General features: G+C 34.2%; 2 protein-coding genes and 1 long non-coding RNA gene across 9 annotated transcripts in view; 1 reads left to right on the top strand and 2 right to left on the bottom strand.

Moving 5' to 3' along the window:
* Window positions 1-999: 999 nt before the first annotated feature.
* Window positions 1,000-3,256, bottom strand: LOC127840449 (putative tyramine receptor 2). The gene is made up of 2 exons (XM_052368866.1): window positions 3,190-3,256; window positions 1,000-2,291 (listed from the first exon to the last, which is right to left on the bottom strand). The coding sequence occupies exons 1-2, from the start codon at window positions 3,254-3,256 to the stop codon at window positions 1,261-1,263; spliced, it is 1,098 nt and encodes a 365-aa protein (XP_052224826.1). The 3' UTR covers window positions 1,000-1,260.
* A 6-nt stretch (window positions 3,257-3,262) lies between these two features.
* On the bottom strand, window positions 3,263-6,925 carry LOC127841180 (uncharacterized). The gene is made up of 3 exons (XR_008030748.1): window positions 6,879-6,925; window positions 4,866-5,117; window positions 3,263-3,420 (listed from the first exon to the last, which is right to left on the bottom strand). It is a non-coding gene; the product is annotated as an uncharacterized LOC127841180 (long non-coding RNA).
* Window positions 6,926-12,470: 5,545 nt separating this feature from the next.
* LOC127841176 (chloride channel protein-like) overlaps window positions 12,471-17,443 on the top strand; it is a gene marked incomplete at its 3' end in the record, with an annotated part of 46,264 nt that continues 41,291 nt past the window's right edge. Inside the window, 2 exon segments of one of the 7 annotated variants that reach the window (XM_052369818.1) lie at window positions 12,513-12,646; window positions 13,084-13,168. In XM_052369818.1, the coding sequence (XP_052225778.1) occupies window positions 13,100-13,168 (69 nt within the window). 7 annotated transcript variants of the gene reach the window in all.

The raw sequence follows: 17,443 nt of genomic DNA, 5'->3' as shown, positions 1-17,443 counted from the left end.
GACAATCTTCAACTCCATTCCGATAAATTATACATTTAGATGTTTTTCTTTTATGTGTTTTCAATTTTTTCCTGGATTTGTTTGCATATGTTAAACGATGCCAGAATTACATCATTATTGTGGTAAGATTCAATCGATTTAAACCTCTTTTAGTATTAAAAGTAAAGGTTTCAGGGTAATGTTATCGTTATATTACATTTTATCTTGTTTGTTTCTTCACTGAAATTTATCATCACACCAGTTTTCCATATATTTTATCCAATGTACCGGTATTTGTATATGTAGGAAGGAACGATTAGTTAAAAAAAATTATGGACTTAGCTGGAAATATCCATAATACATGTATATTTGTTAACTTGCAATCGAGGTCCTCAAAACCTTTGACAATATTACCAGCCACATATACACGTATGATACGATATGCACTCCTGACCCAAAATGTATGTTCAGCAAATGTGTACTCCAGAAAAATATAAGGAGATAAATTCCTATTTATCACCGCAAGTCTTTTATATAAGGCAAGTGACCGATCACCCATGCGATACATGACGGTTTATACAACACGACAGTAAGAACAAACATGTTCAAAGCTTTGGTAGTCATCCTAGAACGGTCAATGTAAAGAATTGGCGAATTATACAGATTGAATGACGCTTCGAATTTCACTTCAAGTCAAGAATTAATTACTCACACGCACGTGTAAATACACATTCACCTCATACACTGTTGTTTCAAATTAAACAGCAATTAAACATAAATAAATTGAGATTTAATTGAAAATGTAAGTACTCAATGGTTAAATATGCACAAGAACAACATAAACAGTTTTTTCTGAAGCACAATGCAATGAAGTTAATACAAATGTCAACTAAATTCCTTTTTGTTTATCACAAATTATTATCACATAGTACAATGCTCAGATCATCGTAATGCATCTCGCGAAGAAACCGTAAAAGGCCCACTAACACAGAATATATTTGCAAATACTACATTGTATAATTCTTTCATTAATCAATATTATCGTTTTATGATAGACATCATCAAATTAAGACAAATGTACACGATATGATACGAAATCAAACACTTCATAAACATGTGGTTAAGTAAAATTTGTTTTTCGTATATTCGGACAACTGTTATTGTAAAATCGTGAACAATTTAACGTATCATAACGTATCGACACGCATAACGTTGTATCTTAGACTGAATTCTCATAGCAAAACCGCAATTATTACGGCTTATCACAGTCGGAACGCAGCATCATGAACAACTCCTGTCTCTCCAGAAGCAGAAAATGCGCCGAAATCCCACCTTGAATCGTTTGTTCATAACACCGTATATGATAGGGTTGCAACAACTATTTGCATATCCTATTATTATTGTAAACATGCGGAATCCTCTTGGCACAGGTCCAGCATAAAATATTGAAAGAAGCATACTTATACAGTAGGGTAGCCAACATATTACAAATACCACAACAACAATAATGAGCGAAAAAGCGAGTCGTATCTCTTCTCGTCGTCTAGACGGCGACTGTCGCGATTTAGGAATTTCCATTTGAACATCATGTTCAGAACTGTGACCGTTGATTTCTGTTTCTGAATTTGAAGGTACGACAAGCGACACGTCCGAGGATGGTTCAATATAAATTGATGGCTCTGGTGACCCTCCGATTGAGTGTTGTTTTTCTGACGACTGTTTCCAGTTTTGATAAATAAGTCTATATGTTGAACTGGGTGACTGGGTAGGCGGTGTGTGGGTTGTGGTTGTGTCACTTACGCAATTTGAACTCACTTGAACCTCAGAAGAGCTGGTTTTTAGGGTATTGTTAAACGGATCTAAGTTTTCAGCAGTTAAACAATCTACAATAGTGTGGGTTTGTGCTGAACTCGGTTCCGATTTTGAATGGCTGTTGCTATTGGATACCAATGGTGAGTCTTTGGGTCTTGTTTTGTTCTTCCTTTCTATCATAGATCTAAGAAATGAAACGATGAAAGGAAATCGTTTAGACGACACAAGATTTGATTCAGTTGATATATTTTCTCTTTTTGTATCAACGGTTTGCCGGTTTCTTAAACGAAGTCTGCTGGCCCTCACGGTTCTCATAATGAGCACATTGCAAACTAGCATGACCATGAAAGGAATCCCGAAGCAACATCCAATCATGAAGAACGCGTAGTACATGTGGTTCTGCCAATCAGCGAAACAGAACGAATGCGAGGGCGTGTAAACATATTCAGACCAACCAATCATTGGCGGCAGAGAGAGTAAAATCGAAAATATAACAACACCTGCAATAGAGAATGTCATATTGTCATGATAAATGTTATCGTGTATATTATAAGCTTTAAATCGTGTCTCACTTGATTACAAATAAAAACAACTATATTTAACGCAATATTTAGTTTTAAGCTCGAGTTGCATTCATAGAATTTTTGAAGTTCATACTTTGACACAGAAAACTAAATAACACTGGTACTAGTAAGAAATTAATTACGTTTTATTTAATGCTTTTCGGTTGTTTATAGAAAAATATCAGTGAATTAAAACTGATAATTTCACTGTATCAAACAGTGAAAATTAACAGTGAAAATTATCGATAATTTTCAAAGTTTACTGTGAAATGACGTCATTTTTTGACGAAATGACGTCATTATCCCAGCGAAATTCTTTAGTTAAAAACTTTAACAATGCATATAAACTGTGAAAAAAAGCATAAAATAAAAAGAACATTTGTTCGATTCGGTGGAATATCGATTTTAATTCACTCGTGATCATAGAAAATATATTTTTTCTATGATAACTCCTGAATTAAAATCAATAATCCACCGAATCCAACACATACCATCTATGTAATTAAAAGCTGTGTTCTGTTTTAACTGTATATCCCCGAATTCAGCCGTTTAATTGTTTTCACCAGACTGAGTGTGCTTAATAACATGAACACCAACGTCTTCCTGTTACTCAAACATCTTTAACGTTGGATAACAAATAATGGTTTTAAATGCAGAATAAACAAAGGCTGATAGTTTCAACGTCTATAAAACATAACAACATTTCAATAAACGAAATATTCATTCGAAACTTAAATATTAACCCGTTATTAATTAAAACACGCATTTCCTAACGTTAGAGGATAAATAAATTGAATATTCCATATGAATGAATATAATATGACACAAAACTGACCTATAAGCATGAACACAGAGTTTCGAACCGTGTAGATGTCCTTGAACTTCTGTGGATAACACACCATTATGTATCTATTTATAGAAATGTTACATAACGACAAGATGCTCGTAACCAGTGTTACCATGTTCATGAACCTAAAGACTACGCATGCGCTGTGCGGAAATTCCCATCGACCCTTGATTATCGTGTACACCGTGATTGGCATTTGTGTCAGACCAACGAGCAGATCTGAAATATACGATGTATTTCTTTGTTGATAAATACAGATCAAAATATAATAAAAAGTAAAAGACAACAAACACCCTTTCTTTCCAGGTGGATTGTCAATAAATGTTTGCACCAATATACTTGAATTAACTACTGATTAAATGCTCATAATTTATCTACTCAATACTTCATTAAAACGTTTGCATGTAGATTTTTTTACTGGCGATTGAACGTTGTTATTATTTAAATATTGCTTTACAACGTCTTATCCTTTATTAAACGTTGTTTATAAATACAGATAATATATATTTTACAAACTTGAAAAACACCAACACCCTTAATTGCATATTGAATTCCTTTATTTAAAAAAGAAAAGGGGTATGGCAGTACAAAAATACCCACGACCAATCACTACACAAAGTATCATATCGGTTCGGGAATCGAACCCGAGATCCTTAAATTTGTTGTTATTTATGTTTTAATCGCAAGAGATAAAATAAAGCAATTTTTATCACAGGGGATGGGATATTTCCCATATAATAGATTTTCTTTTCTGCTGGTGCAGCTGAAGATTTACTTTGTTTGCATCTGTGTACGCCTTTAATAAAAACTCTCAAGTCGGACTGACAAGGATATTAAAAACAGTGTGGAGTTGGAAAATGTGAAGTATGTTGAGACAGAAAACACGATGTATCTGAAAGGCATATGTGAAAACATATTTAAAATAGATGTGCATCTGTTTATATGGCAATTTAAACACAGACAAAAAAAATGAAATTCGCTTACACACAGTGCATTACAGGTCTAGTTGTTTGCACATTCAATGCAAACAACTAGACCTGTAATGCACTGTGTGTAAGCGAATTTCATTTTTTTTGTCTGTGTTTAAATTGCCATATAAACAGATGCACATCTATTTTTAAATATGTTTTCACATATGTCAAACCAGAAATACAGTTGGGTAAAAATAGCGAAATCATTTTGTTCCACACCAGTCAAACATTCCGAGAATAAAGAGATTGCATCACGTGTTTGAAATGCAATTTAATCGTAATACATTTTTGTATTATTTGACCAACGTTTAGCCAGGATTTATACCAATCGTCTTCCAAATACGTCGGATTGGTAAGAATTAGTACATTTTTCTTGTATTGGTATCACTGATGTTTCATGTATCATGTTCCTGTATTATTGTGTGACATGTTCAAACACGCTTGGTATAGCACCAGTCTTCATGATAGTAACTATTTTGAAAATATAACTTTGTTAAAAAGTTAATTAAATTTGCCTTCTGTGTAAAATTAGTAAGCGACGATCGACAGTTTAACCACTGATTATATATTCGAAAATGTACCTTTGTGCCCAACGACGTCTGAATATTCCTGAAATATTAGTTTCTTGACTTCACTCAAGATTTCAGTACGGAGCTTAAAAGGGAGGACCCAAAGGCCATATTTGAAACTTACCTGCAGTTGCCAAGCCAAGGATGAACATGTTAGTCAGATTACGAAGTGCCTTTGACCTCAGCACAACAGCAAAGAGGCAAACGTTGCCCACAATGGTTATGAATATGATGACGCACATCATTGTAGTCCCGACCGCCTTCGATGACGTCGAGACGCTATCGTATGCTGACGTCAACGTGGGCACTGATTGCGTTGTTGAAACATTCACTGACGACGTCGACATTGGTTCGATATTGTGGCAGTATAGCCGATCTGATTAAATATAACAACAATTCGTGTATTGACAGTTATATTCACAGTGTAAATGAAGTAAACATGAAACTTGAGACAAATTATCGTGAGAGTAAATGTTTTTACAGCTTTAAGTATACGCATTTTGAGTATTGACAAATAGTATGCAGAATAAATCATAAACGGGTACAATTGTATTTTGTAAACAGATAAATACGCGGCTGATTAATCAAGATCTACAATTGCATTATTTGTATTCAATACATATGAACATATTCTGAACTTCGTATGTTCAATAGTGTCAAAAACACATTTTTTAAGTTTTCTGAAAAATGACACAGAATTGTAAAAATAATAAATATATACTAAGTTTATATTAAAACAATTGGAAAAATACTCCTAAAAATATAACATAAAGAATATAGTTCTGTGTATGGAAAATTTATCACTAAAGATCTATAGATTAATTAAGCGTGTGAAACGCATCACACCTAATATTTGTAAACTACGTTTACAACTGCAGTATTGTTGAAAATACGCTATAATATTAAAAAACAAAGTTAGTTCTAGTGGTAATTCATTAAGTTTTGCTTCTAAATAACCAGTTAAAGGCAACATATTTTCTCCATTTGTTTATTGCTCTTACAATTGTTTAAAGGGGCCTTTTTACGTTTGGGTAAATTGACAAAATTGACAAAAAATGTTTCAGATTCGCAAACTTTCGTTTTAGGTATGACATGTGTAAGGAAACAGTAATACTGAACATTTTACCATGCTCTAAAATAGCCATTATGTGCATCTTTTGACGATTTACAGACCTGAAAATTATAAAGCGTTGCAACGCGAAACGAATTAATAATTTGGAGAGTTCTGTTGTCGTTTTATTTTGTGAAACTACGAGGATTGGTTATATAAAGTATAAATGCATCCGACATCGTATATGGAAGGATGGCCGAGAGGTCTAATTGGGAGATTTTTTACTCCAGGACTCCAGGGGTCAGTGGATCGAGCAATGCGGAGGGTTACCTTTTTTTTCTTTTTTAATTTTATTCTTAATTTTTTACTGGAGAATTTAAGATCCAATGTTTACATTTACCAATATAACGAATTTAATGACAAACTTCAAAACATGCCAAAATCTGTGAAAATGCCCTTTTAAATTGTTAACATATAAAAGGTTTGCGCGAACGCAAATATGTTATAACATTTTCTTCTAAATTATACGTAGTAAAAAATATTGATATTTCGCATGCACAGTTTTTTTCTATTTTTCTCTCAAAATTAATAAAATATTATGGAAACAATGTTAAATTGTAAACGTTCTTATTGTAGAAACACCTTTGGTTTTATTTGAGGTCCGCGATTGATTAATATCCGAATGTAAATCTGAATGAATCTACGTATTATCCAAAATCATGAATAGATAATTATATAATATAGTTAAAACATGAATCAACAAAGAAATGATCATATTGACATAAACATAAACACACATGTATGTTGTTTATTGCTTTGTATATGAAAATCATATAAAATATTATAATAATATATATCAAAATTATTTACGCATTTACCAACCAGGGGTTAAACCTATACACCCTAATGGAGTACACAAAACGGCCAATAAAGCTGCTTCAAAAAGTGTTTATTTTCTTTGCTTCAAAATTAATTTCAATTTGTGTAATTCATATTGTTTTATCTAGCAATGAATGTACTAAGATCATGCATCGTTTAATATTAAGCAATCAAAATCCATAAATTAAAAGAGTAAAGCATAATTACCGCAAATTATTTATACATCCAATAATGCACTAACGCAAAACGTTTTTACAATTTACTTACTTTTCAAATCATGCTTTATATGTGAAGCTTTTTTATATCCTTTTACAATAACCCGTGCTTAGTAATAATTGGTAAACCCTGATATTAAAACACACACATCAACATTACTATTGTATTTCTGTCTCTTCGACACGTGCTCATGACATATACACACATCATAAAATCCGTGCATTTATCATCAGCACTAACGGACGATTGATTAAAATAAACACTGCTAATTTATTAATAGGATTATTGATATAGATTCATAATTGCTATTTCCTGCATTATGATCTTAGCATTGCAAACACAATACGCGTATCATAATAAATGATGTATTCCTTCGTATATCCTTGCGCATATGTTATATTTTATAAATTCCTGATTAAAATGATGTGCGAATATTTCAGTGGCCAAAATTCCCGAATAAGTGTTTTCCCGGACTATGGACTACCACGTGCGTCATGAGAACCCAAATAGCTTTTGATCTACATGACATTACCAATATTCCAATTACACTTTTTTGATCAATTTCTAACGTAGAGGGCATCTGTTTAATGGCCAATTTAAACTATTTTTTTTCCAGGCTTTTTATTTACTTATACTTGTGGAGTACACACAGCTTATACGCTGACAATTGAAAATGCCACCTAAATTCATCGCATGCACATGAACATTTATCTACTCAAGGTTTTTTAATAACTTGTCCTAATACAAGAACTTATGAATTTTAAGCTGTTTTTGCTTTTTGTGTACGTATTGTATTAAAGCAGAAGCTTTAAAAAAAAAACAAAAAACGTGTTTTGCTTGATGAATGATGAAAGAAGATAACTGAGGCATGCGAATTACACAAGTCAGGACTCAAGTCCTGACACAGAAGCTGACATGAACCGCCTGGCCGAGCCTTCCTCAGTCCTGAACAGGTTGGTGGAATACTGAAGCGATCTCCATAACTACCAGCTTTAATCACAGCCCAGTCTTTTTCAGAACGATATCAGACCAGATGCCGATAGCCAAAATCCGTGCATATTATAAGCAGAGGTGGAGGAGACAGTGGAGGGAAAGAAATACTCCGGCAACTTTCCTTCCGAGCTGATCAAGCGCGGTGGTTAGGCAACGACTGCAGAAATTACGCCACTATGCCACACGATTTGGGAAGACAATGAGTTACTGAATAGATGGATCAAGTCTCTGGTCATCTCCCTACCGAAAAAGGGCTACCTCAATCTGTGCGAGAAAATACCGCAACATTAGTAAGAAAGGTGAGGTCGATGAATTGCTGGCGGAAGATCATGCTGGATTCAGGGCTATACGGAGCACTGTCATAATTGAGAAACACCAACATGAGCTCTTTCACAACTCTATCGTTTCAATAAGCGTTTACCGCGTGTTTCATGATGGCCTATGACAGGTTTATGAGAGGATTCAACATTAAAGGATGGCTGGATTACGTCGTTAAAGAAATTTACGAAAAAGACTGCAGCGCAGTACTTATCAGTTGACAAATGTGTGTGTTCTTCAGGACATCATTTTGCGTCCATCAGGGATTTCTGCTCTCACCCGTTCTATTTAACGTTTTCTTTGAGAAGATTTTCCTGAAGGAGACTCTCCAAGAACACCACACATTCATCTCCAGCGAGGGCAGACCTATTTCTAACATGAGATTGGCTGATGCCATTGACCTCATTGGTGGCACCAGAAGTGAACTCCAAAACCTCCTCCAACAGACACTATGAAGGAGCAGAAGTTTGCCGGATGGAGATCAGCACGGAGACGTCCGAGATAATGCTGAACAGCACTAACAAAACCAGTAAAGACATCACCATACACGATCAGAAGCTAGAAGAAGTGCCAAGCTTAAAGTGATTGGGAAAAAATCTGTCAAAAGATGGAGCAAGTACCGCTGAGGTCCGAATAAGATTTGCCTTAGCGACATGAGCGATGGCTAGACTGATCAGGTTGTGGACAAGCAGATTCATCAGCATCCCCACGGGCTCCACAAGTCCCTTGTAGATTCCATCTATATGTGCGGCTGTGAGACCTTTGTATTTCACGCGGACACATAACGCAGGCTAGAGGCATTTGCACACACACGTCTGTATGAAGACTACACTGCATATCCAACATAGAACACATAACCAACGAGTATGTCCGAGGAACATGATATCAGCACTTCTTCAGGCGACCATCAAACGACGAGGCTGAATTGGTATGGACACGTCACCAGACACGAGTCTCTCAGCAAGAATGTGCTCTAGGGCACGAGAAAAGGAGGTCGCCATCGAGGCCTTAAGAATAAAAGCTGGATGGACAATGTGAAAGAATGGATTTCTCTGCACATTGATTTGCAACTCCAAGTAGCCCACAACATACCTGAATGGCGGATGATCTCTGTGTCATCGTCTCTAATTTCCCCCGACGGCCAAACCGGTCAACAAAATGTAGATTTTCAATAACGGAGAGTCTTATTTACTGACAGTTCCATAATTTAACATCTGCTGTAGCCTTATCCCGTCTGAGGACTCTTCTGTATATTGAAATACTTGTTCGCCGCTATAACTTGGATTGATATGAACCAATGAATTCATTTAAAAAGTATTTTAATTGTGATAATTGGTGATTTGAAGAAAAGGGGAAGAATTCAATATAACACAATACATTTAGATACAACAAAACAAATTGATAGATATATAGTTTGATCTCCTGAATGTTATTGGTTTCACTATTCACCTTAACGGGTTAGACAATTGCATGCTTATTATTATTGAAAGACGTGACATCTAATGGAGTTGTTGATTGTGTTGTCAGTAATGCCAATGCATTTTATAAATAAAGTATAACAAATAAATAAATTCTCAGAGGTGTGTCCCGTTCCGTTAAGATGGTTAAGTCATACGACTGTTAATCATATTAGGAAATGTATTGAAACAGTTTATGTTTTTTTGAGACAAAAGATAATTTTGGGGCAGCCGTTCACAATGGACACATAAATAACTTGTTACCTTAGGCCAGTATTATTGTCCTCCTTTTAAATGTGAACATTCAATCAAATTGTATTTGATGTAATTAAAAACGTGTCATGTTCTTTGATTTAATTATTACACATTTAATGATAAATTAAAAACATCTAGAGACATTTTGATGAATAAAGGGACTATGAATGATAGGTCAGTGCATGTATCTTACATGTTATATATATCCATGTGTTTGAGTTTCGCATGACCTTATTTGTGTCTCTTGTCTTGTATGTGTCCATTTTGTATATGTGATGATATTCAGTCCCTTTAACTGTTTGCGCGCAACCATATTATGTGATGGTAAACATGTACTGTCCAGTCGGAATGACCATGTTGTGCCGTAAAATGTCGCAAGACAAAAACGTAGTCATATTCAGTATTGCAGTATTATATCATATTTTAAACTGCGTTCTTTTATTTCAACTATGTATATATTGTATTTTAATTAGTGTGATTTCATCTTAGTGTACGTTATGTCTGAAAATTAATTGATACACATATAACAAATGAAAGATCTTAAGAGTGGAGTATATTACTTTGTTCTATGGTGTCTATGTGTGTTAATATGAGTTCGTTTTCAATTAATGTATGATTGATGTTTGTTACATCAGATGTAACATCTAATTTTGTTATTGTATTTATGTTCTGTTTGCAAACCAAAGTAACCTGTATTTAAGAATAATAATATTTTTTATTTCAATTTTGATGATACATTTATTTGTTATTTTATTCTGGTTTTGCGATTTGTATATTCGTTTGTTGTGTCAAACTATCTCTATTATTTTACAAATTTCCACAATTTCTGATTTTTAACAGTTTATTATAAGAGAAATTGTGTTCAGTTAAAAAAATAACTTATGCGCAAAGTGCGCGTTTAATGTGTATTAGTTTTGTAAAAATTAATAGACTTTGCAATCTTGTAAACTCTGTCTCCATGGGGTTAATGCTAGTTTTGTAAATATTAATATACTTTGAACTCTAGTAAACTCTTTTTGCATGGTGTTAATGCCTGTTTCTAACGATAAGTTGATTTCCTAAGCATATAGTGTATATTTCAGAAAAAATCTCAATGATAGCCTTTGGTATGTATATCAGCCAGGCTCCATGTTCGCCGTTGCTGTGTATATCGACCAGGCTCTTTGTTCTCCATTGCTGTGCATATCGGCCCAGTTGGCTCATGCCTTTCTGTGCTTCGGTTGTTCGGTTGACCATATTCGTTATTCAGATATTTAATTTAAATGATATATATTTCCAAAATGCAGGTGTGAATGTTAATTTGCATTCTATCGCCCCATGGGTAAGAAAAGGTACCTTCTGACATTTGATTTTAATGTAACATGCAACCTTTTTGCACCGATGGGGCGATATGTTAGCCAGGTTGAATAAAATAAGAAACCGAATGACACAAGTTACTAATATGTAGTATGACCATTAATTAATATAAAACTAGATCTATATCATGCTTTCACTGGCCAATAATATTCGAACATAGAATGCGTGTTTGCATTTCAACTAATAAATAACCGTTTTATTGCAAACTGCAATTGCCGGTGATATACCCGAAAATGTGTTTTGTACATTAAATGCAATATTTAACGGTTTTTCGTTTTTATTATCTGTATTTCTATGTTTTATTTAAATACAAGTCTGGGGATGTCGTAAAAGCGCTTTCAAACTTGAATGCTTTGTAATTGCCGTCCTATGTTGTGTTAACAAAGTATATCATACCTAAACTGACTAATAATGAAAACCTATACCTTTATGACGCTGATGCCTATACTAGGAAGTGACTACCTGGTAAAATACAATAGTATCCTTGTGCTTCGAAAGTTAGAAGCGCAAGTGTATTTGTTCGACTTAATTGAATAAGGCACGTAATCCAAAAATCTTAATCTACAACTTTAGAAGTACTGTACCGTACTATTTACTTGTTTCAGACTAGTAACGTTAATTCAGTTTTAAAATGGTAGTTTTGTGTATTTGCATATTTAGGTCAATATTCCAATGGTCTAATATGGTACACTCCAACTTCTGATCATTTGAGAAGTTCCGAGCATACCTCAATACAAATCATTGCTGACATTACATACCACGTGGCAATGGTCGATTCAAATTGTATATTTATTATTTTAAATAAATCTTTTATATACATGTGTTTACTACAAACATTCGTGTAGAAACGTGGATTGTAGTTAATTAAAACAAGATTTTCCGGATCTGTGATGTGTTAACAAAGTTAACGTCTAAGTGGTTATTAGGCGATATGTAGAGTTGAACATTCCATGAGTGGAAATTAAATACTCCCAGTATAATATCAAATCGAAGTCGACGATCATAGATTACAAACACTCAACAAGTGCATAATGTCAGCTGATGATACGCCACTGCTCAATTACGGAATGTCCACATAAACTTTACTGTTCGAGTCAACCAGAACTAAATGATCGTTAACGAAATTTGCCGAATATCGAACACGAAATTTGACGAATGGCGCGTCGTTTATCAACGCGTTGTTTACCAACTTTGAAAGTTGCACTACATTGATGTGGGAATGACGTCTCCCTTATCAGTAAGATATCACGATTTCAAGATTGATAACATAAGTCAACGGCACTTGTGCATCTACGTAACACAGGATTTTTACTAGCAAATAAACACTTGTTATTAATGATTATTTACGAAGAGCTATAATTTATATGAAGGATCGCGAGAGTAAGATGGGAAAAAGTTGTGCTCATGTTTCTGCTTCATGTATTTAAATACAAAACTAAACACAGATTTTAAAATCATCAAGAGCTAAACCTGTACTGATTGTGTTTTGTTTGTTGCTGTTTTTAACGCGGATAGTATAAGTATATTAAGGTATCGTTGATGCTGGTTTTAAATGCTTCATGGTCAAAAACTGCTCTTTACCCTATATAGTAAAGAAAACGTGCTGCTTTTTTCACCACACTGTGGAAAAAATAAATAATATTTTTATGTTATAAATTTACGGCGGTATGTTTCAATTCTTCGGCAGAATTAACAGCGTTGTAAACTATAGATTGTCTTAATAGCATTTTCATTTCTTGTCATGTGAACATTTGTACCAGAACTCAAACCTTAATTTCCTTAGAGAACTTTGAACTTCTGAGTTTGTGTATTGCTAGTGCGGACGACGTTGTCATGAAAATGAAACACAACTCAAACGAAATTGTGTTGGATGCTTCGGCGCTTGGGAACTTCAAACCATTGGTATGAAATCCTTTCATCTTTGCGCGTGCTGTTTTTTCGTGAATTTCACAGTGTATGTACATGGGCGCTGCTCTGAGAAAATAGGTTTAATGCATGTGCGTTAAGAATTGTCCCAGATTAACCTGTGCAGACCAGACAGGCTAATCAGGGACGAAACTTTCCGCTTTAATGGTATCTTCTGTTATAAAAAGTCTCTTCTTAACAAACATCCAGTTTAGGCGGAAAGTGTCGTCAATGATTAGCCTGTGCGGACTAAACAGGCTAATCATGGACGACACCTTACGCACATGCATCAACCCCCTTTTCACAGAGCGAGGCTCAAGTGTTTTTAACCAAATTCCCTTGGGCTCTTGGACCATTTTGCATCTGGGGTATTGGACCCAGGACCTTTCGATATACAAGTGTACGCTTTCACTCTACAAAACTGAGGTTTTCAACTTGTTACCTAGGTATTAGAACCAGTATATTGTTTTGAGTTTAACCAATCTATCGTGTGTATTTTAGTTTGACCAATTGGCAACTTCCCGCTTTAAGGTTTAATCCGTAATGTATATATCTATTAATAGTATCATTGCTTCGAAGTTGGTATCCTATATATTTATTTTAGTAAGAAGACTAGTAACGTGTTTCTTAGAATGGCCAGCTTTGCAGTATGTTGCTGGATTGTTTTAGTTGAATTGATTAAAACATATGTTTAATCATTCAAAACAAGTCGTGTTTTATGTCGATTTTATTTTACCATGTCATAAATTGACAACCAGTAATGCCTCATTCACAAAAAAAATTCAAGCCATCGGGAAGAATGGACAACTCGGAGCCGTCTGTCGTCCGATGAGTGATACAGTTTAATAATTTAGTCACAAATAGAGACCGATCCACGTCCGATCAGCGAACGATGTATTTTTCTGCTCATCGGGATGGCACCCGGCCGATGATTGCACGGGCATCATGTCATTTTGAAGAATTGGACGGCGTCCGGATTATTTTTAAATCCCACTTACAATTTTACCTGACGTCGGGTCCGGGAAGGACTCTAGTTGAGGTCGAACAAGATCGGACGATCAACACACTGTAATCGCCCGGCGTTCGCCCGATATCGGATTTATTGTAAGTGTATCATGACGAGCTCCGGTCGATGTATATGTTCCTGTGAAATACTTCGATTTTTTCCGTTACATGTACAATAAATCCGATGTCGAGTGATCGCCGGGCGATTACCGTGCGTTGACCGTCCAATCTTTAGTCGATCTAAACTCGATTACTTTCCGGGCCCGACGTCGGGTAAAAATTTAAGTTTAAAACTTGTAACTGGACTAAAATATGTGTCAACGTGTATGAATATTATTATTCTACATAGTAGTTATGATTTCCCTTCTGATCAGTAAACAATTTATAAGCAGTACTCATTCATCTCAAAATGTATGGAGGGTATGCAATTGTTGTTATGTATTTCTCTCAAATCGGCTTTTGAAATGTTAGGATTAATTCATTCGGGGGGTGGACACATTTTCCAACATTTTATTAGCCGTTGATTAAATAAAGGTCAAATCTTGGTTAGACAACTACATCGAACAAATGTAATAAATTGGGCTATAACCCTGATATGCGTTGCGTCAGCTACTTATGATGTGCAACGGACCTCAAGGTTTTGACTACGCGAATGTACCTTTCACTTTCCCTCAGGCTGTAAACAGATTTTGGATGCGTGGCCTAGTATCTTCTTCCCTTGCCTCCACTGCTACAACCCTTAGTGACAAATGTTATATCGGTGTTTTTTAAGTGATTGAACATTTTGTTTTAACACAATTTGATAGTGTCTTATTATTGTTTTAGTCAAGGCTATACGCCCATCACACATGTTTCAATCAACTTTCAACCGATATATACATGTATATATGTTCTATATAGATATACGAATTGGGTTGCCTTGTTTCAACTTATTGCACTCATGACTGTCAAAGTTTAATCAGGGACCTAAACAAATAGGTTCCGGGTTACCGGGATAAAATTCTTTTGTTATATCTTACTCGACACTCATCAGCGTTTTTGTAGTCCGAATAATTTTGTAGTTATGTTATTTTCGACGACTTCAGCATAACATAAACAAGGGACCTATACAACAAAAACTGTTCTGCCTTATTACATTTGTATTGACATAAGATAGCGTTATTCTGATTTTTTTTAAATCGGTTTAGTTACAAAAACTTAATAAACCTGTGTGAGACAAACTGTGATAAACATTTGGACCGCAAAAACGACATCATCTGCTTGCTCCAGTCATTATTTCTTAATTATGAAGCCATTTGAAGAGAGTCTTTTAATAAACTTGTCCAAACAAGCTCCACATTTAATTTATAATCTTGGTATTTGTCAAAATTTTATACTTACCGTCTATGTGTTTAATTCACTTTCATATGTATTGCTTTTTTATATACCAGATATGATGAAAGTTCAATACACTTCTATAATCCGATAAACGTATGTCATGGCTTTTTTTTTAAAGTCTCGGTTAAATCAATCTCTACACTATTCATGTAGGTATTCTTACAAACGTAATATTTCAGTGGATTGTGTGGTGACAATTTTATTTACACTATTAGCAAATTCATAAGTTTGTATTAGCTCAAAGAAAATACGTTTTATGTCATTTGTTTATTATTTTGTAACCACTATCAATTTGATCAACATATGTCGCAGCTTTTTCGAAAGGCTCAATCAATACTAGCCCTATATTAATCATATTGGTATCTTTACAAACGTTACATTTCAATCTATTGTATGGTGCAAATTTAATTTGAATTATTTGCAAATTCATAATTTTGTATTAGCTCAAATACAATACAATTTTAGTCATTTGTTTATTTTGTAACCACTATCAATTTGATCAACCTATGTCGCAACTATTTTCGAACAGCTCAGTCAATACTAGCCCTATATAAATCATGTTGTTAATTTTTGCAAATATTACACTTCAATGCATTGTGGTGCACATTAAATGTGCGTGTATTGCAAAGGCATTATTTTGTATTAGCTCAAAGATAATACAATTTAGTCATTTTTTATAGTGTACCCAATATCAACTGAACAAAGGGAGGCAATTTTACCACTTGTTTGCGTATGTCGGTTGTTTTTTTATAAGGCTCTGTTTAAAAAAACTCTACCTTCAACTTCTAATATTTAGCATTATTTTTAACACCTTAATCCTGATTTGTAAATGAAACAATCTCTTATGGTTCAAATAATTCATTTAGATCAGCGTCTGTGCCTTTTTGTGAGGAAGTTGTTTCTAGACACTCTGTGAGAACTGGATTTTGGGGCTATTTACAAACATGTTAATCTGGCTACAACATGACCTGAACTTGTTTGATAAGCAGCGAATACTTATGTGATATACTTGTCTTTAACAGTAAAAGTTGTTTTATCTATACACAAAATTGATTACTTGAGGACTTAAAATAGTGCCGACATACATGGATGATCACATCTAGGCCAATGATACTGATACTGATTCAACACCGAAATTTGATTCCTTTCTTTTTATGAGATGTCCTTTCACCATCCCAGCACTAAGATGATGTTACTAAATTCATGTCTACTAGATACAGCAGTGGCGACAACAAACTCAACAAATCTTCAGGCTTGCCGAAGACAAAAGAAAATTCAATCTGAATTAGTTTTAAATATTCAATTGATTCAATTAAACTGTTGAAATGAACACATTATAGCAGTGAATATCTCTGCTTTACTCAAAAGTCACTTTAAGATCTTTGATTATGTTAATAAAATTTTGTTCCCAGAACTCATGATAAATATACTTTGTCTCAACTTGTTAAACAAGTTAATTTGGTATTTAATTTTAATTAGCTGTTTGTGCATTGCTGTAGGTTTAAATAAATCTACTGTATCACCATGTCAGCTGGAAGCTAAGTATTTTCTTGTTGAAATAATAAATATTATTAAGTTCTTTTTCACATTTCAAATAGTTACTTGTGCACAACATTGTCAAAAATATGATTTTTTCACATGCTATTGAGTTTTTAAATTATTTTCTTTAACTTAATTGATACAAAAATGAATGCTCATTTCACTTTGTAAAATGAATGTATTGTTATATATACTCATAAAATCAAATAATACTAAGTTTTCCTATCATGCATGTAATAATGTGTATGTTTCAGTGATTGACTGATTTATACTGGAAAATAAAAGATAAACCGTTTGACGACTTTTCTTAATTGCCTTGCCTTCAAATTGTGCTGATTGTTGTTCAATAGT

Source organism: Dreissena polymorpha, chromosome 8, assembly GCF_020536995.1.
Source record: "Dreissena polymorpha isolate Duluth1 chromosome 8, UMN_Dpol_1.0, whole genome shotgun sequence".
Classification (NCBI taxonomy): domain Eukaryota; kingdom Metazoa; phylum Mollusca; class Bivalvia; order Myida; family Dreissenidae; genus Dreissena; species Dreissena polymorpha.
The sequence above is the reverse complement of the archived record's forward strand: the minus strand, read 5'-3'. Positions and strand labels throughout refer to the sequence as shown.

Coding starts and splice junctions, on each gene's coding strand:
- LOC127840449 (XM_052368866.1), bottom strand. CDS start 3,256: ATGGTGTGTTATCCACAGAAGTTCAAGGACATCTACACGGTTCGAAAC. Junction 2,292..3,189: donor CTCTGTGTTCATGCTTATAG/GTCAGTTTTGTG, acceptor TCTCTATTGCAG/GTGTTGTTATATTTTCGATT.